General features: G+C 36.6%; 1 protein-coding gene across 2 annotated transcripts; it reads right to left on the bottom strand.

Annotated features, from left to right (window-relative positions):
• VPS26A (VPS26, retromer complex component A) lies at positions 1–24,761 on the bottom strand. Of its 2 annotated transcripts, none has more exons than XM_043926179.1 (9): positions 24,610–24,761; positions 18,825–18,974; positions 13,027–13,102; positions 12,077–12,233; positions 10,981–11,145; positions 8,763–8,869; positions 6,478–6,546; positions 4,123–4,265; positions 1–1,758 (listed from the first exon to the last, which is right to left on the bottom strand). In XM_043926179.1, exons 1-9 carry the CDS (start codon positions 24,610–24,612, stop codon positions 1,645–1,647), a joined length of 984 nt encoding a protein of 327 aa, XP_043782114.1. In that variant the 5' UTR covers positions 24,613–24,761; the 3' UTR covers positions 1–1,644. The 2 variants fall into 2 exon arrangements, with proteins under 2 accessions (XP_043782114.1, XP_043782113.1); XM_043926178.1 differs by lacking the exon at positions 24,610–24,761 and adding an exon at positions 24,261–24,439.
• Positions 24,762–26,727: the final 1,966 nt, after the last annotated feature.

The raw sequence follows: 26,727 nt of genomic DNA, 5'->3' as shown, positions 1-26,727 counted from the left end.
TTTCAGAATATAAATATTTTAATCATTCAAATAGCAAGCTTAATATCTGTTTCAAATTGTTTATTATACACATCATGGTTGCACAATTTGAGGCTGGTTAAATACAATTGGTTTTCAATTTTTCTTTGAATATTTTCCAGATTACTACATGCAAGTGACCATGAAAATATTTGGCATTTTAAAATTTTGAAACTCTGAACAGGCACTTACATGAAGGAAAACATTATCATTCACAGATATCCACATTTATAACCGGGGCTCCAGCACATGGAACTTTTTGCCAGTTAAGCTGGTTACTGACCATTCTTCAAAGAGCCACAGTAGTAAAACAGGCTTAAAGAAACGTAATTTGGGTTACTTAGTTTACTCATAAAGTAAGGTTAACTAACAAGACTTGCACTGAAGTGTATAAAAAAATATTGGTACAAAAACCAATGAACCATAAGTGAAAGTAGTTTCATACATCAGGTTTTAGTTTCTACACCCCATATTTAGTGTATCTGAGATCAGACCCCATGCATAGCATAAAAACAGATGACTGTAACCTTCTTTTTTAGAGGCTTTGAACAATGCTTGAATTTAATGTTAAAAAAATTTAAACAGAGTGGACAAAGAAGTTTAAATTTGAGTTTGAACTAGTCAAGGTTCTGATTTAACAAATGTGAAATTGTCCAGATCTGGATAACTACATGCTTCACCAGTTCTCCTGAGTGCCCTCATCCTCAATTTTCTCCTGAAAAGAGAATATTTGCAAGAAAGTTTATATTTGTGTACATGTGCTAAAAAGATTCCTTAAATCAAAAAAACTTTTTTCAAAGTATTATGGAACAATCATATAGTTTTAACAAATTCTAAACTGCCAACATAGAATCCACTCCACACTGCAGAAAACATACAGTGGTACCTGTTGGACAGCAGTAGCAAATGGTTACTTAATATGGTCCCCCCCAAAAAAAAAGCTGCAATGACATGCTACATAATCCCTTAGGGGAAAAATTTAATATACCACAGAAGATTTCAAAGAGAACAAAATTCAGGAAGCCATGGAGTGGTAGACTCAGAGGCACCTACAGTGAAACACTCGTATGCATTTCTCAAACACATATAGAAAAACATAAATGTAATTGTTTTCAAAAATATTGAGATGCCATGTTTTAAATCTTTGCAGGCTGTAAGGGCTACTCAGGTTTTCTAATTTTATTTGAACACAAATTTTTTTGCATGTAGAAAGAGTAAGAGGTAATCATTAGCATGAGAAAGGAGAAGAAAATTGATAATCAACATTATGCAGAAAAAAAGCACAAGTACAAATACCAACCTACTCACATGAAAATCTTTATAATGTTTATGCTGATGTATATCTGAGTGCTTATTATCAAAGTGTGCAGTTAAAAAAACAACCAACCAAAAAACTGCAGTTTAAGAAAGTTCCAGTGTTTCAAAGAAAGCGGTTTTTTAAATGTATATACACGAAGAACAGTTATGTCATAAAATAAATTCAGCACTGTAAGATAAAGGAAGACTATTATAAATGGAGTTTTGGCCTTTTCCCTGCCTGCACGCTGCCACCATCTCTAACCAGCCAAACCGAAACCTCCACGGGTATAGGAGGTTTTTTTTTTCTTTTTTTTTCTCCCATTCAGTTCACATTTCAGGCTGCTCAGCAGATGCCTGTGATTCTGGTGATTCAAATCGCTGGTGAAAGTTTGTTCTCTGTTTCCTCAGTTTTTCAGGAGCTTTTCTCCACAAAATGATCTCCTAGAAAACAAACACATGATAACAAATTAATATCCTCAAATTAATATTCTCGTATTATGCCTTAAATTTTCACCACAGAAATAATGCACTTCAATTTTAACCATAACAAAACTAACTTCTTCCCTACAAAAGCTCTACTCTTTTCCTGATGGACCTTTCTTCCAATTCTAATAATTTTCTAATAATGTGTCTCCCCTTCTGCCAACTCTGCTCCTCCAACCAACACCTATGTACACCACCACTATGAATCCAAACTGACACAAAGTTCTAGCTACTACTGCTTTAAAGAATTCCTAAAACCTGTTGTTTAGTTTGTTTCCCCTGTCCGTATCCAAATTCAAGCCCTTGTCACTATTTTAGCTTCCTGATAGATGGCTCTCCCTCCCTTGCCTGAAACCCTTTTTTAACCTGTCCTACCTGTCATTGCCAGACTAGTGTAAAACATTGCTTGGATGACTCTTCAGTAGCTCTCAGTTCCTCCTGGATAAATCTCCAACCCAGTGTTCAAGGTCCTCCACAACCATTATCCAATTTACTAACATCACTCTTCCCTACCAAGGTCCCAGTACCCCGCCAGCCAAACTAGGTTACTCTCTTCCTCTAACGCACCTTAAATTAAACCTTCCCTTCATCCTCCCCTTTATATTCTTCAAATTTTGATTCCTCTGCCTGTCTTACCCTAACCAATCCATCCTGAGATCTCTTCTAAACTCTTTTTTAAAAATAATAATTTTATTTTTGGCAGTGCCTGGTCTTTGTTGCTGCACAGGCTTTTTCTCAAGGTTCAGCGAGCAGGTGGTGGTGGTGGTGGTGTAGTCCCTAAGTTGTGTCCGACTCTTGTGACGCCATGGACTGTAGCCCACCAGGCTCCTCTGTCCATGGGATTTTCTCCAGGCAAGAATACTGGAGTGGGTTGCCATTTCCTTCTCCAGGGGATCTTCCCGACCCAGGGATTGCACCCCAATCTCCTGCGCTGCAGGCATATTCTTGACCACCTAAGCTAGGAGGGCAGCCCTCTCTAGTTGCTGTATGCAGGCTCCTCATTGTGGTGACTTCTGCTGTTGCGAAGCACAGGCTGCAGGGCATACGGGCTTCAGCAGTTGCGGCACGCAGGCTCCAGAGCACAGGCTCGACAGTGGGGCACACAGGCTTAGCTGCTCCTCGGCATGTGGGGTCTTCCCAGACCAGGGACCAAACACCGCATCAGCAGGCAGATTCTTCATCCCTGAGCCACCAGGGCAGTTCATCTTCTAAAATCTTAAGATCACTTGCTTCATGAAGTCATAGCGGCTGTTTGTTTTTTAACCAACGCAGCAGAATTTAAACATCTAAATGAATGACCATGGGAGGCATATACTACTCAATAAGGTCATAATATGTAACTGATTTGAAAATTGTAAATTTCACATAATCTAATTTGAAGTTATAAATCACCTATGTTTAATTATATAGCATTATGGCAACATTAGCAGAATAAGTTTTCTCTCTTCCAAATTGCTGTCAAACCATTATTTAAGTTTTCCGTTAATTATGTAATTTTTCTTTTTCCACATATATGCAATGTGAGAATTGTGAGGAAAAACCACGTGTAAAAAGGTAGCTTTTATATTCTTCACAGTCCTCAGCACAGAATGCTTTCTTTTCTCCCTCCAGAATAATTTCCAATTTAGCTTTGAGCATTCAACTGACATTCGAATATTTATTACTCTGATACAGAACAGAGAAGACCATTCTAATCACAGGTTTTACTCAAAATTCACCAAAAGCTTTTAACTGATTTTCAAATGAGAGCAAATTTTATGATAAACATTTGGGTCATCTCAAAGACATTTATAAGAGGATTGTTTAATTAGGGAAAAATGGAAACCTGAAATCCATCAAGTGGATGCAGTCATGAAAAATGAAAGGAAATCTTTATTTGTTGATAAAGGAAATCTTTTTAAGACAGTACTGAATGAAAAAGCAAATTAAAGATCAATATGCATAATATGATCTAAAAACAAATATACAAATTTGTCTGGAAAACTATCACAATGGTGGTGGAATTTTTGTTGACCTTTATTTCATTGTTTTTTGCCTGATTTTTTAAAAAAACAAATAGCAGATATTGTTTTTATAAAAAACAAAAGTTTCAAGAGAAAAAAATAAAAGCCCTGCCAAATTATAGCCCATCCTGGAGTCCTGCAGAATGACTGGGAGGAGACTGATCACAACAGAGATCCATTCACGCCTTACTTCTGTGTCACACTTTCAGTGTTTTCATTCACTTAGAAACCCCCACTTGCTCAGTACAATAAAGCTTAGAAAAGTGAGTGCTTTTCTAGAACCACCACAGAACAAAATACCATGTATGTGGCTCCATACCTGCTGCTTGAAGTACCTTCTGTCTTCTTCATCAACAAGGACTAGATTCAAAAAGTACCTTACTGAAAATTTTTTGTTCACATCTCTCATTGTTGGAGTTGGGTCATATCCTGCTAAAAATAGTCTTATTGGAATTGATTCACCTAAAAGAAAAGCAATTTCTATTTAATTCTAAAGGATGACCAAATACAGTTACATAACACCTAATACTAAGCATTATAAAGACACTAACGCTTCAGTTCCTCCTGAGACGGGAGCATAACAAAAACTTTAGACCAGAGTTTCTTAGTCTTGACACTACTGACATTTTAGGCCCAATAATTCTATGTTGTGGGTAGGGTCATATACACTGTAGGAAGTACAGGGCATTCCTGGTTTCTGTCCACAAGATGCCAATTAACAGTCCCCAAATATGACAACCAAATATGTCTCCAGACATTGCCAAATTTCCTGTGGGGAGGAGGGAGTAAAAGTGCACCTAGTTGAAAACCACCAGCTCTAAAGTCAAATGCCTGGATTCGAATTCTAACTCCAGTCAAGTGTATCCATCTTATAAAGAATTTGTAAGGACTATGTGGGCTAATATATGTAAAAGATTAAAACAGTGCCAGCAGTTAAGTTCTACCCTAGCACTTTTGTTACTTTCTGCTTTCATGAATTTTGCCATTTCTCATCATGTGTATAAATTCTTGAATACTTATTAGATTGCTATTTTTGGTGACTTGATGGCTTCTCTTTTCCTAAGAGTAATTACTGGCATATTCTGTTTTGAATTCTTTTTATGTAATATTTTTCTTATGTGTATCTATTTCCTTAAAGATATACAACCGAGGGCACGGAAAGGGAACAAAGGAGAAACCTCAGGTGAAACAAACATGCCCTGTTCCTGATCAATGATGGGTGCTAGCCCTAATTTATATAGGGCAGGCTGGAGGGAGGAGACAAAAAGTACAAGAAGAGGGGGCCAGATGGGTTGGGGCCACTCCTTCAGGGGTCAGCCCACCGTCATGCCTTGGGGGTGCACTATCCTTTGCTTACCAAATAAAACTAAGCTGTTAACTAGAGGGGGGAAAAAAGATATACAACTGGTTTCTTTACATAAGAATTTGTGGCTGCTGGAATTTTACTAAGTAATGTTGCATAACACACAAGTAACACAGGCATGAGTCTCGAAGTCAGAAAGGCCCGGGCTCCAACGCCAACTCTGCAATGATTATCTCTTGAAGGAAACCAAGAATATGTCACCAAAAAATGTGCCTCTTTGACATTAAAATTATTTCAGAGCTGAAGGCAATTAAACAGCAGTGAAAGCAAAAAAGAATCCCCCTATTCTGCCTAAAGGCAGGATATAAATTCTTTGATTGGAGACAGCCTCTCTTCAGCCCAGGGATGGCACCAGAGGAATCTGCAAACAAGCCTGCTCCGCTAGTTTCCTCCCACATATTTACCTTCCCATAGTCTGCACCCTTGGAAGCCTAAGCTGCTTTCATTTGCCTAGTTGATTCTCTCCAAATTTATTGTTATTCTGAAGATGCTATATAAGCTGAAATGCTAAGTCACTGCTTTGAGTTACTTTCTTGTTGAGGTTTCTCCTGCGTGATGTGCAATGCATGCACATAAACTGTTTTTCTCTTATTAACCTTTTGTTAAAGAATTCTAGCTGAAAATCTAAGTGGGTAGAGGTAGTTCTGCCTACCCTAACAAGTTTTTAACCTCTACATCTCAGTTTCAGGGATAAAATAAGGGCTACCACTACCTAACTCAAAGTGTATACGGAAGGGAACTTTAGAGCACCTGAGAATACAATGCCTCGTCAATAGTTGGCACTCAATAAATGGTTAACTACTCTCTGAAGTAATTACTAACAGAGTAAGAAAAAGCCAAAGACAAAAAATTTAAAATGATAAATACTGGCTTCATTATCTTAGATACTGAAAATTATTTAGTAAGGGAGCTGCTTATTTTCTTGGGGGCTATATAGAACTCCAAAATCCCACAGAATGAATGCTCAGCTATACTGTACCTTATGTTCAGCATGAGTAAAAAAAGATTTAGAGAGAAACTCTTGTAACAGAAGACAAAATATTATAAATTCAGAACTAGGGAACAGATATACATAAATGTCTTTTCTAAATCCTAAATTTAAGCTGAGTAAAAAATTAAACCTTATTTCAAACCAGAAAGTACTACTACAGTCTCCTCAGTATTTATACAAAGATGATCTTAAAAATCATTGTAAGAATAATTGTAAGAATTCACATATTCACACTGAATAAATACTTTCAGGCTAAACTGCCATGAGCACTGCTATCTGCACCACCTATGACACAAAAGAAGTAGAAGAAAGCTTATTACCTTTAACTGGTGCACCATCCATTATTTCATATTTAGCGATTGTTTCTGTTTCTGTTGTGGTACTGGGTCCTAGGGCAATAATGTAATGATATTAAATGTTGCTAGAATATAATTTCCAGGCTTACACCTTCTTCCTATTTTCTGACTACATTATTTTAGTCCTGACTTTCCCCCTTTTGTGAAAATGTTGATCATTCTTTTCTATTTCTTGATCTACACTTATTTACCACCCAACTGAGGTCTCACTCCCTTCTTCTCAAAGGTAATTCAGTAGACGCCTGAAAAACTGCAGGGGCTGAAGTCCTTCCTATGCAGATTCAACCAACTGCAGATCATACAGTAGTGTAAAATCTACTACTAAACAAAATCCACTGTAAGTGGACCAACGCATTTCAAACCTCGTGTTATTCACAGGTCAACTGTATACGCTCAGAAATAATCTTCACAGACTTCCTTCCATCATTTCTAACATCTGCTAAAATAGAAACCAGAAAGGCACAGCAGTGCACCGACATGCTGGTTTTCTCTCTAACACCCAAAATGTCTCCTCTTGTTAACTTTAACAGAGATAAAATATCAAAGTGAATACTTAATTGACATATAGTTCTTTATGAAGAGTCAATGATACAAGTTTAAAAAGTACAGCAAAACATATAGTAATGATCCCAATGTTGTAAAGTATATAACATACAAAGACTAAGTTCTTTTCTGGATTATGAGTACAAATTATTTCTTATTTAAAATTTTCTAGAACACCCAAACATAAATTTTATAACTAGAAAAAAATGTTTAAATAATTTTTTAAACAACAAATGGGGAACTGGAGTTTGGTTTTAATATCTTTAAATCACTTTAGCAGGTAAAAAATGGAGATTAAGAAACTACAGATGTTTATGACATCAATTATAAACTCTTAAAAAGTGGTGCCTAAAATTCTTTTTGGCAGAAAACCAGGAAAGTTAAAGGGAACAAATTAAATCTATATACTAATTAAAACTAGGGGAAAAAATAGGCAGTTCCTTGGAGATCCAGTGGTTAACACTTTGCACTTCCACTGCAAGGGGCATGGATTTGATCCCTGGTCAAGGAACTGAGATCTCAGAAGCTCCATAGTGCAGCCAAAAAAAAAGAAAATTTAAAAAGCAGTTTTGAACCAATAAATGATTTGGAGTAACTCATCAGCTATCTGGAGAAAAGTAAAGCTGGACCCATAGCTGTTTCTTGCTTACATCAGAACAAATTCCAAATGAATTAAAACTTTAAACAAATCCTTAACTATAATGTATTACTTTAGTAGAATCAAGCACAGAAAATTATTTTTAGAACCTCAATGTAAAAAAGGCCTTTCTCGCTGTGGTACAAAAGCCAGAATCCATAAAAGGAAAAACTGACAAATGTGACTTACACAAATGTCAAGAACTTCTACATGGTAAAAACTACCGTAAGCAAGACAAACTGGGGAAATTTTGCTGCTCTTAATACAGAAAATGGGATTGATTTCTCTAATATATAAAGAGTTTCCACACATCAAAAGGAAAAGACTAATAACTCTATAGAGATGGGGCAAAGGATATGGGTAGGCAGTTTATAGGAAAGAAATACAAACGGCTTTTATACACGTGAAAAGATGTTCACCCTCACTCAGAATGAGAAAAATGAATCAAAACTACAATGGGGAACCTCTTCCCCACTCCCATGAGATCAGCTAAAAGTTCTATAACATTGTGCTTATGAGAACACATGGCAAAAAAAGGCACCTTCCTACATTCATTGCTGGTAGTAATGCAAATTGGTACGGTCCGTAAAAAGGACAAACTGATAGTATTAATCAAAATTACAAATGAATATATCCTTGGAAACAGCAACTCCACTTCTAAGATTTTATTTTGCACATAAACCAACATATGTGAAATGATATTGTTAACTGAAGTGTCTCTACAGTATGCACTGTACATAACCACTTGACTAAAAGGAAGGGTGTAATAAAGAGGCACTTGCATGTGTATGAATAAATGTTTAAACAACTTTACAACTTGTATCACCTATGAGTAGCTGGAATACATAAATAGGACACTTATTACTGTATGATCATTCACATTTTATTTTTGAACCATGTGAATTATCTACTCAAAAACTAATTTTTCAAAACATAAATGAGTAACTCACTGCCAGCAATATTAAGTATCAAAGTTAGTATCCAAGGTGGATATTTAAGTTTAAACAGTATTTTAAGATTTTAAAATTTCAACTAAAATGAACTTCAATTCAAGTACCCTTTAACTTACCAATTCCTGTGATCTCTTTTTTAATCAGTTGTAACTCCATATGTTGGATTTTTATTCTTACTAATAAGAAGTAAATTTTTCCAACAATCACATCCTTTAAATGATACCTTTAAGGAAAGAATATTTGTCACTTACTAAATGTCAGTTTACCAAACAAAGAGTGAAATATGTCCTGAAAAGGTTTATTAGATATCTGTAGGATAATTACTGAGTTCCCTGATGGCTCAGAGGGTAAAGCATCTGCCTGCAGTGCAGGAGACCTGGGTTTGATCCCTGGGCTGGGAAGATCCCCTGGAGAAGGAAATGGCAACCCATTCCAGTATTCTTGCTTGGGAGAATCCCATGGATGGAGGAGACTGGTAGGCTACAGTCCACCGGATCACAAAGAGTCAGACACGACTGAGCAACTTCACTTAGGATAAATACTATTTAAGAATAACATTCTGGCTATTCATGTATTTAATGTTCCTTTTTTTTCAAAACAGTATTCATCATTTTACTATAAAAATTAGGAAAAAAAAAACTTTTACTCAATCATCAGTAAACCTCAGAGGGAAAAATTAGTCAGAGTAATTGTTAGTCACCTCTTTAGAGGTCAACTTCATTTCTAAAGAACTTAAGCGAGGAAAATTAAGATTTTTATGCCTGAAAATGTTTGGCATATGAAGATGTTCCGAACATTTAAAACTTTATACATTTTTTTAGTGTATTATTCCAAGTGCTAGAATAGTGCAGTTAAAAAATCACAGAGACTCCATAGACTTGAGTTTCTTGCTGTAATACCTAATAATCAAAGACTTTTCCCAAGAATCTTGAAATAATGTGGTAATAAACCTGGGAACTTCTGTAATTCCCAGAGGGCTTTTTTTTTAAACCTTCTCTCAGGTTTGAATCTCAAAATAATATCCCAAGAGTTGACTAATGCAATTATGTCTCTCTGAAGGGAGACTTCCAGTGACAAGTTTTAGGTCCTAAACTAATAATTTTATCAACAATATAATTTAAGACTCTGAACACATGTATATCACAATTTCAGTGATATAAACTGGGACATGACAAGCAATAAAAATCATGTAGGGCTTCCCTAGTGGCCCAGTGGTTAAGAATCCACCTTGCAATCCAGAGGACACAGGTTTGATCCCTGGTCTGGGACCATCTCACATGCTATGGGGCAACTAAGTCTGTGAGTCTCAACTACTGAAGCATGCTCACCATAAAGCCCGTGATCCATGACAAGAGAATCCACTGCAATGAGAAGCCCACACACCTCAACTAGAGAGGAGACCCCGCCCGCAGCAACAAAGATCCAGCACAGTCAACAATACACAGATATATTTTTAAAAATTCATATACCAGAAGAGTGCACAGGAAAAGGATAAAAGAATGACCATTCTTCAACAAACAAACTTTAATGAAAAAATAAATAAAAGGGAAAACATAAAACAGATTTAAGTATCAGAAAACGAAATGTTTTTTGATTAGTGTGTTTGTTAAGTGAGTTTGGATCCACTGGATTTGAACAAATCTTGTTTGGATACTGACATGAACAAACTTTATAAGTCATTTAAGGAAATGAATACTGACTAAATATGTGAACATGTTAAGAAATTATTAATATTTTTAGATATATACTTTGGTGAAAGTTTAAAAAGACATTAATAAATAAAATTAACAGCCCATTTCTGAAAAAAACACAACATATATAAATACATATGCCCCCTCCCACGGAAAGCTATACAAGAGTATATTAATAGTGGTTAAGTGGTAAAGGTGAAAATATGTGGTATTTTTATTTCCCTTGACTTTTCTACATTGTCAATTTTTTTTAATAATAAAAAAGTACTGAAATGTAGTCAGAAAAAAAGAGCATTTTTGCTTATTTTTAAAGAGATGACCAGCTAAAATGATGCCGAGAGTAAGATAAATTTTCACAGATTTACAGAATTAGCTGCCTTCTGAGATGGTGAGATCCTCTATTAAAAAACAGCCAAGTGGAGTCTTACCAGGAATAGAATACGAAAGACATCTACACCAAGTCAAATTCCTACTAAAACAAAACCAAATTCCTACTAAAGTTTCTTTCAGTTAGGAGATTCTGATGGTCTGTTAACATCAGATTAATGTCTATTCTACCCTTTCTTTGACCAATTTACAAAGACATAAAAGGTTTATTTCTTAATTTTCCCTGACTATTTATCTGTTTGTAAAAGGTACTTACTTTGATTTATTATATTCAAATTCAATGTGTAGACAATCTTCAATGCCCACTTCCATCTTAATAGAGTTGTTGACATCAGGATAGGTAGCAAGCTGGTGAACAATAAGATCATATTCTTTTACCAAGTCTGTCAGTCTTCTTACTATTGTCACTTTAAGAAAATACCTACAAAAGTTAATGGAGAGAACAAGTTAAATCTCCTGTGAGATATCTCAATGTTTTAAATAAGCAAACATTAGCTTTCTCCTTCCTGAAATTCCTTAGGGATCAATTTACTTCATGAAGAAGTTTTCATTTTTAAATAAATGCCTTCACAATGGAAAAAATACAAAGTTCAATTTTAAGAAGAGTGGACATACTTTTTAGATCAATTTGGAGTACTACCATCAAGCTTATTTGAGGACATCTCTCTAGATTGATTATTATTTTTTTTTCTACATCACTTCTTAACCATAGACTAAATGAGATTCATTGAGAAACTAATGGATTTAGAGGGTAATTCCATTTACAAGACAAATGAAGTATCTAAGAAACTGAGGTACATACAAGGGAAGTATATGACTAAAACTTCTCCTAATGGGATTCTCTGAATCCTACAGAGGGCTTCCCAGGTGGAACAGTGGTAAAGAATCCACTTGCCAATGCAGGAGACCCAAGAGATGCAGGTTCGATCCCTGGGTCAGGAGGATGCCCTAGAGTAGGACATGGTAACCCACTCTGGTATTCTTATGTAGAAAGTTCCAAGGACAGAGGAGCTGGCAGGCTACAGTCCATGGGGTCGCAAAGAGTTGCACATGACTGAGCGAGCGCGCACGCACACACACACACACACACACACACACACACACACACACACCCTGATAGAAGGATCTTATTACATATACACACACACACACACACACACACACACCCTGATAGAAGGATCTTATTACATCAGATCTGCATTAGCCAGACAAAAAATATATATACATTTGAGAGAATTTTCAAAATCTTAAGTCTTCCAGTCCAAAATTATAATTAGAAGTTCAAGACATTCAATAGTAGTCATTACCTTCTGGTTTGTGTAACATAAAATGTAGACAAAATCAATTCATACCTTAAGCGGACATTGGCACCGATGTAAGATTCATATGGCTTTTCAACTTGCATAAATTCAAAATCATAACTTCTGCTCTGAGTCAGTTCTCCAGGTAAGGCTAGTTCTTTCACTAGGTTTACAAATTCGTGAGTATTACTCTTGTCATTGAAAAGCTCTAAGAAATTTTAAAAAGTGAAAGACCAATTATGTTTGATATCCATCTCATCAAAACCCAAACTTCTACTTCCAAAGCAAGTAATTTTTATCAAAATAATTACTTGGATTTGCCTTCACTTTAAATATCAGAGCTATGATCTGAATTCCATTATCCTATTTTGCTCCACATAGGCATAAAAAAATTCAAGTGGTATAGCAAAATGAAAATTTCTGTGATGAAAGAATTCATTCCTTTAGTGTGGTTAGGATTTGCCCAATATAGTTTAACTCCTGCTAAAGCAAGAAATATATGTATGGAAACATACACAAGTTGATCTAAGTTAAGAAGAAATTACAACTTTCCAACAATTCACATGGAATTTTCTGTTGACAGGTGAGTCTGGCTACAGGTATAAAAGTTAGGAAGACAAATGGCATGAGTAATTAGCAAGTGAAGGATGAAGGTGACACAGCTAATTGTGAATAAAGCTGGTGAAAAACCTAGGCAGATGGAAATTTCAGGGAGTCACCTAATTTCCTTGAGTTATTTTTCAAGACTGGTAGCTTACATAATTCCTCGCACCTTTAATAATCAGATTTCATCACAAGTAAATGCAGCATGAGTCAAATATCATTTAATAGAATTAAAAGAAACATGATTATTTAATGTTTATAAAATAAATCCTTTTATTATGCAAAATCAATTCCTTCTTTCCATAAAGCTAAACTCTAATTCAATTATTTAACTGCCAAATGAAACTCTCTTCAAACTCAGTTAACAACAAAAAAAGTAATACTATTTTAAAACTCACCAATTTGACCTACAAATTCAATTCTAATTCCTTGGTGCTCTAGCCTCTTTCCAGGTTGCTTAAAGGCTAGGTTCACCTGCCAAAACATGAAATTATAAGAGATGTTAACAATCCTTTGTGGGCCTACTAACAGATTCCTTCCAGATGAATATAATATATAAATACTTCAGGTGTTCATTTCTGAAGTCTGAGAAACCACCACATACCTAGATTATGATGACCTTATAGCTCCAAAGAAGGTAAAACTTACTCCTATACAATCACTAATGAACTTATTACTTATACGTACATTTAAAGCATCTGCTTTGTTAGGAAGGAATCTTTCTTTAGAGCTGGAGAACTACAAAGAATCAATAAAAGGGAAAACTTTCAACTATTCAAATACGTTTTCTGGTCAAATAGTTAAACAATTCTATAATAGCATCTTAATATAAAGGTTATTAATAATTCCAAGAACTGACCTAAAAGATCACTTTCAGCTTTTTATAGCCAACCATATATTGCTATAATTTTTGATATTAAAAGCAACAGTTATTGCCCTGAGTCTGCTACGCATCCTAAAAATAGAATGTCTAAAGATTTAAATTTTGAGTATGATATAGCTTACATACTTTTGAAATTAAGTATATAATCTAAAATCCCTAAATTTGTATCTGCTAAATGGAAACCTTAATATTATATATTTTGACAAAATATAAAGTACACAGATATTAAAAACAAAATTTCAACCATTTAAGGATTAGCTAAAATTTAAAAAAAAACATACTCCCAGGTTTGTTCTTTACTGTAAAAAATATTGGTAATGTGACTCTTAAAAGCTATTCTTTCAAACAATGCTTCTCAATAGAAATCAAGAACCAATAAAAAGAAGTTCAAATACTTCTGTTTATAAACTACGTAATTAAAATATTCATGCTTCTATATCTTCTACATCTATAACCAGGATGAATTAAGTTATTCACCTTCCAAACTAATATGTCAGAAAAAGAAGTAAATAATTAAATTGGAGTATATCACATGATAGAGTATAATTAAAGTATAAAAATAATAAGGTCAAAGAATTTTTAATGATGTGGGAAGATGTGCATGATATGTTACATGTAGGAAGCATGGTCAAATTGTATACAAGTATAATGCCAATTATATATTTTAAACTACAGAAAAGAAAAATTCTATGGGTAATTCTGTTTCCTTCTTTGCAGCCTTTTTTTTGACAAACAGCAATTAAGTTTAACTTTAAAAAGTATATGCTACAGGAGTCCCAAGACAATTCAATGGGGAAAGAACATTCTTTTCAACAAATGGTAGTAGAACAACTCAATCTCAACATACAAACAAAGAAATTGGATCCCTACCTCACATTATACATAAATATTAATTCAAAATGTAGCAAAGACCTAAATGTAAGAGCTACAGTTATGAAATTCTTAGAAGAAAACACAGGTGTAAATCTTCATTATCTCTGATGGGAGACTTTCTCAAATGACACCAAAAGCATGAGAAGTGAAATTTTAAAAAAAGATAAATTGGACATCATCAAACAAAAAACTAGTGCTTCAAGATACCATCAAGAAAGTGAAAAGACAACTTACAGAAGTAGAGAAAATGTCTGCAAAATATTACTGATAAAGGACTTGTATCTAGAATACATAAAGAACTCTTACAACTCAGTGATCAAAAGACAAATAACCCAATTAAAAATGGTCAAATAAATGAACAGACTTTTCTCCAGAGATGATACACAAACAGCAATAAGCACATGAAAAGATGCTCAATATTATTCATCATTAAAGGAAATGCAAATAAAAACCATATGACCACTTTTTACCCACAAAAAAATAATACAGACAATAATAAGTATTGCCAAGAATGTGAAGAAACTGGAACTCTCATACACTGCTGGAGAGAATATAAAATGGCACAGCTGCTCTGGAAAAGTCTGGAAGTTCCCCTAAAAGTTAACACATGACCCAGCAATTCCATTCTTAAGTCTACACTCCAGAGAAATGAAAACACAGTCACACAAAAACGTATACACAAATGTTAATAAATAGAAACCCAAGTATACTCAACTGAAATGTCCTCTACTGAAGGATGAAGAAATGTACATCCACACACTAGACAGATATATACTAAAATATCATTCAGCCATAAAAAAGAATCCTGCTTTGATAAATGCTACAACATGAAAGAACTTTGAAAACATTATGCTACATGAAATGAGGCAGACACAAAAAGACAGATCTTGTGTAACCACTTACATGAAATAGAAGAAGCCCAGAACAGACAAATTTACAGGGAAAAATAGTAGGCTAGAGGTATTCATGGACTGGGAGAAAAGGGAAAAGGACAGCTATTGCTTAATGAGTACAAAGTTTCAGTTCAGGATGATGAAAAAATTTCAAAATAGTGGTGATGATTGTACAACATTGTGAATGTGATTAATGCTACTGAATTATATACATTAAAAATGGTTAAAACAGCAAATTTTATTATATTATTGACCAAAAGTTTTCTTAAAAGTAATAAACCTTGAAGACATCATGCTAAGTGAAAGAAGCCAAACACAAAGACGGCATGTTGTATGATTCTATTTACATGAAATGTCCAGAACAGGCCAAATCCACAGAGAAAGAAAGTACATCTGTAGATTAGTGGATGTTAGGAGTCTTAGTTCACTCAGGCTGCTGTAACAAAAAATACCACAGACTAGGTGGCTTAAAAACAACACAAATTTACTGCTAACAGTTCTGGAACCTGTGAAGTTCAAGATCAAAGCACCAGCAGATTTGGTGTCTGGGAGAGTTTGCTTTCTGGTTCACAGATGGCTGCCTTTTCACTATGTCCTCACATGTCAGAAGATGCACACAAGATTTCTTTGAGGATGCTAATCCCTTTCGTGAGGGCACAGCCCTCATGACCTAATCATTTCCCAAAGCCTCTCCCCGTCCCGCTCCACTCGGCCCCACCCCACCTCCAAGTACATCATGCTAGGGATTAGGTTTTAACACATGAATCTTATGAGGACACCAACATTTAGTACATGGTGCCAAGTGAATGACTGCTGATGTTACGGTGTTTCCTCTGGGTGATGAACACATGATGGAATCAGCGAGTGATGACAGCTGCACAGCTCTGCAAGAGTCGTGAAGATCCCTTAGCTGCATATACTCAGTAGGGCGCATTTATGATATGCGAACTATAACTCAGTAAAGCTACTTTCTTAAAAAAAGAAATCAAAGTATATGTCACAAATAGAACAATGGAATAGAACAGAGAGGCTGAAACAGACTCATACAACCTCTGATTAATGACAAAGGTGATGCTACAATGCAGTGGTGGAAAGGATGGCTTTTTCAATAAATGTCCTGGGTCAATTAGATATCCATATGGGGAAAAAAAAAATAAGTAGCCCTGACTCTTATGTCATAAAGACAAAATCAATTTCAAAAAACAGAGAATCTAAATGTGAAATATAAAACTACTTAAAATTATAGGAGTAACAGGAGAATATCTTCATGCCCACAAGGTAGGCAAAGATGTCTTAAATAGGATACAAAAAGCACTAATGAAAAGGAAACACAACATTTGTAGAGTATATTATTATTTTATATTATACATTATACATTTGTCCAAACCCATAGAATATACATCACCACAAGTGAACCCTTAGGTAAACTACAGACTTTGGGTGACTATAATGTGTCAATGTAAGTTCATCCTTGATCAAAAATGTACCACTCTAGGGGCTGATGTCGATAATGGGAAATCTCTATACCTCCTTCTCAATTTTACATAAATCTAAAACTACTCTTAGAAAAAACCTGGAAAAAAAGGTATACATAGACAGCTCACATGTCAGGAATATTCTTGCTCTGGGTAGGATGTCAGGTCTTCCAGTCTCTAAGATTTTTTTTTCTAATACATGAAGTATTCTTCCTACAATGCATAACAAAGTTTGGAAATCAATGATTTAGTCCAACCTCAACTTACAGGTGAGATCCAGAAAGTTAAATGACTGCCCAGAGCTGCCTACCAAGACAGTGGTAAAGTCCAAGGCTAGATCTTCCAACCCTAGCCCAAAGATCTTTTAACTATATTCAGACATTTTACAAAGCCTAAACTAGTGTGGTAAGATTTGTTTTTGGTGGTGTTATGTCTATAAAATTTGAAAATCTGAGGTTCAGTCTCCCCCTAGAAAAACTAGATTGGTATCTCTACTCCTTCTAGTCAAAGTCAAAGTGAAGTCGCTCAGTCGTGTCCGACTCTTTGCGACCCCATGGACTGTAGCCCACCAGGCTCCTCCATCCATGGAATTTTCTAGGCAAGAGTATTGGAGTGGGTTGCCATTTCCTTCCACCCCTTCTAATCTCACCATATGAACAACTCATCTTTTCCATAGATCAAGCACTATTTACTTGTTTGATGTGTTCCATCCTTTTAATGAATTTGTCACTCTCTTTCAGATTTCTTCTCTTTCTCCCCATCATTTTAAAGGAAGAGTAAAGTAGAAAAGCAAAACATTCATTTCAGACTTAATACTAAGACACCAGTAAGTAGCAAAGGACCAGGATAGATGATGCAGTAAAATGGCTAGTAAACCTAAGTTCAACCTATCTAGTAACCAAAGAATGCTATCAAAGAATAGTATCATTTTTGCCTACAGAAATAGCAAAGGTTAAAAAGCGATCATATTCAACTCTACCCTGAGTGAAACAAGGTATTAAGTGAACATGAGATTTCATGCAAATTTTCCAGGTTAACATGTATCGATACCCTTCAAATATTCATGTCAAATATTCACGTCCAGCCACTTCTAGGAATTCATTCTAAGGAAATAATCTTATCCTACAGAAATCTGAAGAAAAATTTATGTATAAAATGTCTGTATTACTAAAGATATGGGGATGTACTACAAGCAATTTGAAAAATAGAAACTAGTTAAATATCCAACAGTAGGGAAAAGGTATGTTTAACATATTCCATATACATAAACATTACTTAATGCAGAGAGACTAGGAAGAAACACATTCAAATTTTAATAGTGAGTTATTTCCATATGATGGGACTATAGATAATTATTTTATTTCCCAAATGGTTTACCATGTGTATGTATTACCTTAACAAGCAGGAGAGAAAAACTCTTAATGTTTTTTTAATCTTTTATATTTAGAAAAATTATTTCAAACATTTTATGATTTGATTTTATCTAGGATATTACCATTCTTCAGTATCACAAATTAATGAGTAGTAATCATATTCCATAAGGTATAAGAATAATCCTTGGCAAGGAAAAGGTTAAACCACAGAAGGTATCACAAATGTATCTGACCACACATGGACACATTCTAAATGTGCTTAAATCCTCTACCGAGTATCAAGAAATGAGATCAACAGACACAATGACAGTAGTACAGACTGATAACCTACAAAGAACGAGAAAAAACTTTTAGAAAGCGGCACTAGAGAATTATCCCCAATCTCCATAACTCAATTCAAGGAGAAACAAACTGTGAGTGGATCACAGCCCTACTGTAGAAACTGTCTGAAGTGAAACAGATTCACATGGTCACAAACACAAAATTCTCCACACAGTTTAATTTAGACTCTGTCCAGTAACCATTTCAGTTTAAGACTCTTTCCTGCAAGTGTTCTGTTGAATCAAAGCTTTTAGCTGACCTTCTGAAAAACATTTTCCATCTCTAATAAAATCATTCAAATTTAGATACAGCACAAGGCACTTTCACGACTAATTCTAATATTCTACAACTAGATAATTCTCCAAACAAAATATTTACCTTTCCTGAAACAGATTCTCCATCATAGAAAAGATAGTGCTTTTCTACTTTGCCATCTTCAGTTTTCATTTCCGCCATTTTCCTGGTTTCCCCATCATTAAGGACAACGTCGATCTCACAAATGGGACCAAAAAATCCTCCAAGAAAACTCTAAAATAAAAGAAAAATTCTCACAATTGTTTTGTCAGTCACTACAGTTTAAAATTCAAACTTGATTACCTATAACCTAAAGTTAACCTATGAATTCAGGATGAAGTAAGAATTCATACCAAATACTGCATCAAAACGAAATAAATTTTGTAAAATATGCATATAGCTAATGCTGCAATGTACCCTTAAAAATTTATTGCAGATAAATTTGTTTTCTACCACAATAAAATAAAAAATGCCCCTCAAAACTAAACAAATTGAAACACACTATAATTTCAATCATTTCCACAAGTAACCACTATAAACACTAACATACCCCAAAAATCTATAAAATTAATCTTAACATCTGGATTTGAAAAGTTGCCTTTAGTTATACATCTTTGAGGTTCTTTCATTATTCTGCTATAATGAAACACACAATCCCAATTACTCATGAATTATTACAATGTACTGCATATGGAAAACCTACTGCTATATAAGTCTGAATAGGATATATTGCGTTGTGTAAACCCTTGAAATAAAACTGGCTCTAATAGAGGAGACTAATTAAATTTGTTAATTTTTCTAAACAGAGTGTATAAGCCTTGTTCTGTAAGTCCTGAATATGACAGAAGTAAAGGAGACAAAGGTCAATTGCTTATGAATGGCAAAATGCATTAGCTGGAAATAATACAGAATCCATTGGGTATTCCAATGTCAGATATAGTTGTGGACTATTTTTTGTCTGCTATAAAAGCTAGTTTTCTAGTTGGTTTTTTTTTTTTGTTTTTTGTTTTTTTTTAATTTACACAGAGTTATCTCTTAAAAACATAAATCTGGGGACTTCCTTGGAGGCCCAGTGGTTTGGACGCCACGCTTCCATTGCACCGGCACAGGTTCGATCCCTGGTTGGGGAACTAAGATTTGGAATGCTGTGCAGTGCAAAAGAAAACCCAATCATATCCTTCAATGTGCTGGTGGCAGTATAAATTGGAACAACTACTTTAAAAAACAGTTGGCATTATCTGGGAAAGCTATATATATACATCAATGATCCAGCAATTATACCCCTAGATATCTACCCTAAACAGAAACTTACACACATAAACCAGGAGACCAATATAAGAATGTTCATAACATCATTGTTCACAACAGGCCTAATTAGGAAATAATCCAAATATTTATCAATGAGAAAATGGATACATACATTTTTATCTATATTCATACAGTGGGCAATGGAATGAATTACAGCTACAGAAAACAAAGATGAATCTCACATACATGTTGAGTGAAAGAGACCAGACACAAAAATACACACTGTATTATTCCATTTATTAAAAAATCAAAAACATGATGCACATTATGGTGGTATTAGAAGTCAGGAAGTGGTTGGAAGAAAGCACTGGGGTACTGTTAATGTTCTGTTTGGTTTTATCCGAGTGCTTAATACACAGGTATATTGCCTTTGTGAAAGTTCATCAGGCTGTACACTTATTTGTGCACTCTTCTATAGTTAACACTTACTTTAATGAAATGCTATTTTAAACATACATATATACAATGTATTCTCTAACATGGCCTATACATATCTTGCTCTATTCATCCCTCCAGCCACACCAGCCTCAAATGATCCAAGTTCTCAAATACGCCCAGTATCCTTCTTGTCCTAGACCAAGTAATCCTAACAAAGTCATCCTTTCACTGTGACTCACCTCCATAAAGAGGCCTTCCCTAACTTCCTAATCAAAACTGAATTCTCCAAATTTGGGAAGTGCAACGCCATGTAGGTTTACTTCATCATTTATTATAAAAATGTTAGTCACTCAGTCATGTCCAACTCTGCAACCCCATGGACTGTAGCCCACCAGGCTTCTCTGTCCATGAAATTTTCCAGGCAAGCGTACCGGAGTGGATTGCCATTTCCCTCTCCATGGGATCTTCCCAACCCAGGAACTGAACCTAGGTCACCTGCGCTGCAGGCAAACTATTTACCGTCTGAGCCACCAGCGAAGCCAATCCATTAGAATCTGTGTACTTACTGAGTACCTGACTCCCCAACTGAACTATAAACTTCATGAGGACAGAGACCTTATCCTTTGCTCAACACTGAAGACACAGTGGCCAGAGGCAGCATGTGGCATTTAGTAGAAGGCATTCAAATACTTGTTGATTGTTAATTTTGAGTAAAACACATACTCTCCTGATAATAAAAAATAAATGGATACATAACTTAGCATGTTTGGCAAGACGAGCCCTCCCCCAGGAAGTTGGCATTGATGCAGTAGTAAAGTCTAGAGCAAGGAGCTTGAGTTAAGGCTCAATTCTGTGCTCAGGAGGAAGGGTAACAGCAAACAAGTTAACAATCCTGCTAAGGCTATGTGGATCACAGGGTGATACTATTAATATGATCAACAGAGACTGTGTTTTCCTAAATTCTGAGTTTGCTTCTTTGTTTTGGGTTTGGTTTTTTTTTTTTTTTTTTTGGCTACACCACACTGCTTGTGGGACCTTGGTTATCAAACCTGGGCCTTTGGCAGTGAAAACACAGAGTCCCAACCACTGGACCACAAGGAAATTCCTGCTTCTTTATTTTTATTAGTCCTTTATTAACAAAAGGATTATAATTTCAAGAAAGCAATTCAGTGAATTACCAGATTAGTACTTATACTCCAAATACACAAAGAGCAAATTTTCCTTTTGACAAGACATTTTGTCCCTTCCTAGTTAGCTTTCATACCCCAAGTTTTAAACTCACAACTTGCTCAAAATGGTGTACATTCTCCTAAGAGCTACAAATATGAGAATGTATAGCAGGTCAAAATCAGTCAGCTGATATTTACTAATCATCAACTAGCTGCAAAGCACTGATCCAGCAAAGGGGGCAGGTAGTGGGGAGCTGCCATGAGAGAAACAATTATGAAAGAACAGACGACGTCAGTCTCAAAATTTGAATTATAAAACCGAAGCAGGAAAATAAAATTTCTTTTTCTTATTCCCCCTTAATACTTCCTAGAGTTAGTTCCAAGAAAAATGAGATTTGAAAACTGTAAGAATTGTTTTACAAATGAAACGAAATATTATGGTCACTTTTTCCCACATACATAATGCTTAACATATACAACTGAACTGGGATTTGAGAGTTGATATTAAAAGATCAATAATCAAAAATAAAATATCAAAGTTGCCACTAATTAAAAGGGTATAAAACAGACTTAAAAGTACATACTCTTCACAATTAACTAACGACAATTAGTAATTGTAAACAGTAAGTCTTGTTTTGACACCATATGTAAAACTTAAAAATTGTTAGGCATTAAAAATATGTAAAAACTATCTGTTGTCCTCAATCATTTTCTGCATGCATGAAGTATTTCATAAATAGTGGTTAGGACTCAGCGCTTTCACTGCCAAGGGCACAGGTTTGATCCATCCCTGGTCAGGGATCTAAGATCCCACAAGCCACCTTGTGTAGCCAAAAATTAAACAAAGTTTTTATTTCAAGATGTGCATCTTCTTGCACATCCTGTCATTTCAAACAAAAAGTTACAAAATTTAAATCTTTTAAAAATTATTCACAAATGATAATATTTCTAATTTATCTAAAGAGGGAAAAATACAGAATTGTCAGAATAGTGAAGACTACAAGGCAAAGGAATAAAAGCCGTAAAGAAGGTTAGGATATATTAACATACACTTCTGCTGAAATTACAAGAGGCACTTCTGAAATCTTAAGAGGAAGACTGCCAAGATCTTTTAGAAAAGATATCTTCAAGTGTGTATTCAAAATATGGGATTTTCAGGAGCAATACTAGAAATTATACAAATTAAAACTCTTAGGTAGCCTTTAAATAACTACAGGGCAATATATATAACTAATTAAATATTAGAACAATTATTTTCACAGTTTTCTAATCGTATCCTAAACTTCACATCACTAACTTTAATCTAAAGATTTTTCACGTAATTTGTAACCCAACATTGAGCATTACTATCTAGCAAAATTACAAGTGGATGTTAAAAGACGAATTTTATAGCCCTCACTGAAGAAATTTCACTACATCCTTTGGATGTAAAGAAAGGCAACTCAAGCTGAGGCAGAAGAGAAGCTGTCAAAATTTATTCACTTAGTGCATACAGGAGCAATGAAACAGCAAATTTTCATACATATATTACACTTGTGCCTATTTCAGTGTTTTCAAGCTTTACAACTGTATCTGTTTCACGAGTAACGAAAATTGTTCTTGAAAATAATGCATTAAAGGAGTAATTTTAAATGTAAGCAAAAAATAGGAGGGCCTTTTACGTTTTCCTTGCAAATTATATTCAATTAAAGAAGCCATCTCTAACCCCCTGACTAGTCAAGGTCCCCCAATACTTCCTTCTTATCACAGCTGTTTTGTTTCCACGTTAAACAAATAATCACACAAATAAATGTTTATCTCCTGGACTATAAGCTACAAGAGAGCAGGGCTGACTCAGTCTTGCTCAGAGCCCCCGGGAGCGCCTAAGTATATCTGATGAAAAAAAGAGAAAAGGGCTCGAAGTTTAAGAAGGAACATTTCTGTGCTCCTTTTCTTTTTTAAATTTAAAGCAACTCGATTCCTGACTTTAAAATGTATTTATCAAATGTAACTTTTTCAAAAAATAAACCTAGCTTAGTCTTTAAGCCAAAAATCTCAAGCAGATTACGGAACTGGGTGAGCTCTGGGAAACCAGGTACTATTAAAGGAAAGTACACAGTAGGCGCTCAACATATGCATGCTAAGTGAACCAAGTAAATGAATATTACCATAAAATGAGTCAAATGAGATCCAATCTAGAGGAAATCGCCAACACACACAAAGCTAAACGCCATCGTGCTCACGCTTGTGCTTCCCACTAATTGTGGTGAAAGTACTGATTTCCCTCCCTCCTCTGCTCCCTAGGCCAGTTCAACATCCCAAAGAGACAAGTTTCCAGAATGGCTTGGTGACGGAAATGAGAACCAACGTCTAAACCAGTGGGCACGAAACTACTGCCTTTGACTTAAACACGTCCTCCCCTCCAACGTCCTTTTCTTTTTCTCTCTCATTCTACAAGTGTCAACGTTAAGGCTAACCTAGGGTTAGGAAATCGCAGGGTATCTCCATATGCTAGTTTAAGAAGAGAGAAAGAGAGGAAACAAAAAAGATTCAAGGAGTTTATCAAGCGCCTGATCAACACTGGAAGAGAGTGACCAACTCCACCGAGTCCGGAACTGGGGGACTCTTGGGTCACCCCATCTGAAAGGAAGTGAGGCTGCCCAGGAGGAGCAGAAGGTCTGGCTACCTTGGAAGGGGAGGCGGCGGCGGGCCCGCAGAGGCGGGGTCCGAGTACCCAGCCACGGCCCCCCATAGCCGATCGAAGAACGCTGGCAGAGGCTCCGACATAGCCAGGAGAACGCCTCGTCACCCGCAGGTACTCGGGCCTCGCCGAGACCGGGAAGAAGCAGCGCAGCCCGCTCTTCCCTAGCCCCGCGGCGGCCAGACAGGCCTAACCCGGCTCCCCGCCCTGCCCGCCTACCCCCTCCTGCCGCTCCCAAGAGCCGCTCCCGCGACAGCGGGCCCGCCGTTGGCCGTCCCGCCGCGCGCTCCGGGACAAAGGCTGCGGACGAGCGCGCGGGCCCCCGTGCACTCACCATTGTCAGCGCTGCCGCCGCCGCCGCCGCCGCGTCCCCCCCACTTCACGCCTCTTCCCTCAGGAGAACTCCTAGCCCCAGCTCCCTCCTCCCAGGCGCCCGTCACGTGACCTCAGGCCGCCGGCCGCACGTGACCCGTCCTTTCCTTTCCTGCCCTCTCCTAGAACAGGCCCCCTCTGGGCCTCTCGCCCCGCCCTACGGGCCAGACTGGCCCTCGGAGGGGAGGCCGTTTGGAGGAGGGGCCTCGTGCTCCACCCCACGGCGGAGGGGGCGGGGTCACTGCGGTGGCGTCAAGGGGGCGGGGCCAGGGCGGACCGAGGCTCCCCAGGTCCTCCATCCTGTCATGTGACAGGCGGTTCCCTGACTGACTTTTTTTTTTTTTTGCCACACCCAGTTCCTCTTCTTGCTGGAAATTTGAGCTGCTGGGAAAGAAGGTAGAAAAGGTTCTTGCGGGAGGCTCTCCCTGCGGATGGGTTATGGGGCCGCGAAGTTGAAGGCTGGCTGTTACCCGAGGCCCTGTTTCGTTAGACGTCGCAAGAGACTTGCTCTCTCAATGCCGGGAAGAGGCATTCTGCCACCATTCTCGAGCTTTGCCTAACTTATATCCTCTCCCTCAGAGAGCTTCTGAGTTTTGAGAACTTACTAGCTTTGTCACCTCTGACGAGACAATCCCCACCCCCGAAAAAGAGGGTACTACTTCCGTTGCTTCGAGAGATACACAGATGGCTCGTGAAGTATCAATCTCGAGCTGTGGCGGACTCAGAACAGTTGTACCGCCCTGCCATTCCGTGACGGGTAGAAAGCGTTCCTAACAGTCCGATGATGCTGCTCTAAAGTACTGTCTTTCAGTTCAGTCGCTCAGTCGTGTCCGACTCTGCGACCCCGTGGGCTGCAGCAGGGTGACAAATATACAGCCTTGAGGTACTCCTTTCTTGAACCGCATCCTAATCATTGTGTAAATTTAGAGGACATACCCCTGAGTGGAACGCTGTTTTAAGACATCAGAACTTACAGTTTTTCGCTACCACAGTGCACTCTATACAAAAGCAAAGCAGGAAGAAAAAAAAAAATGACAGTCTGAATCCACCGGTTTTCCCATCATAACAAAACCACATCAAGTTCGTGATGCAGGGTCATTAAACAAGTCTCAGATTTAAGAGGCTGGAAATTAGAATATGGTCTCTAACCACAACATAATTAAACTAGAAATAACAAAAAGCCAGAAAATCCACAAATATTTGGAAGGTAAGCAATGTAATTCTAAACCTCTAAGTCAAAAAACACTTCAATGGGGATTTTTAAATGGTTTGAACCAGAAGATAATGAAAATACTACCTAAGAGAGTTTATGGGATGCAGTGAGAGTAGTGTTTAAAGGAAGATCTGTATCTTTACATGCATATATTTGAAAAGTTTTATAATCTAAGTTTACATCAGGAAGCTAAAAGCGTATTTAGCATATGGGTTGGGGAGGAGCAAGGGATACATGAGAATTCTGTACTTGCTGTGAATCTAAACCTGCTCTGAAAACTGTATTTTTAAAAAGCCCTCAGGTATATAGTCAAATGATCTTTGACAAAGGTGCAATGATGTCTCAGTGGGAAAAGGACAGTCTGTTCAACCAATGGTGTCAGGAAAATTGGGTATCCACATTCAAAAGAATGAACTTGAACCATTATATCATATATAAAAATTAACTCAAAATGGATTAAGGACCTAAACCTAAGACCAAAACTGTAAAACTTTTAGGAGAAAACATAGGGGAAAATATTCAGGACCTTGGACTTGGCAATGAATGAATTCTTGTTTATGACACAAAAAGCACAGGCAACAAAAGCATATACAGACAAATGGAACTACATCAAACTTAAGAACTTTTATGTGGGACGTCCCTGATGGTCCAGTGGTTAGGACACTGCCCTTCCACTGCAGAGGGCACGGGTTTGATCTCTGGTAGGGGAACTAAGACCCTGCATGCCATACAGCATGGTCAAAAAAAAAAAAAAAAAACCACCTTTTGTGTATCAAATGACATAGCAGAGTGAAAAAGCAGCCTATGGATGGAGAAAATATTTGCCAGTCATATGTGTGATAAGACATCCAGAATATCTGAAGAACT

This window comes from Cervus elaphus, chromosome 15 (assembly GCF_910594005.1).
Source record: "Cervus elaphus chromosome 15, mCerEla1.1, whole genome shotgun sequence".
Lineage (NCBI taxonomy): Eukaryota > Metazoa > Chordata > Mammalia > Artiodactyla > Cervidae > Cervus > Cervus elaphus.
This window is presented reverse-complemented; position numbering and strand designations above follow the sequence as displayed.

What these genes read in the sequence shown, in the direction of transcription:
- VPS26A (XM_043926178.1), bottom strand. Translation starts at nt 24,326, where the DNA reads ATGGGGGGCCGTGGCTGGGTACTCGGACCCCGCCTCTGCGGGCCCGCC. An exon ending in GGTGCCAATGTCCGCTTAAG is followed by an intron (nt 11,146 to 12,076) that starts GTATGAATTGAT and finishes TAACTTTTGTAG; the next exon opens with GTATTTTCTTAAAGTGACAA. An exon ending in GGATGGTGCACCAGTTAAAG is followed by an intron (nt 4,266 to 6,477) that starts GTAATAAGCTTT and finishes CTTTTCTTTTAG; the next exon opens with GTGAATCAATTCCAATAAGA.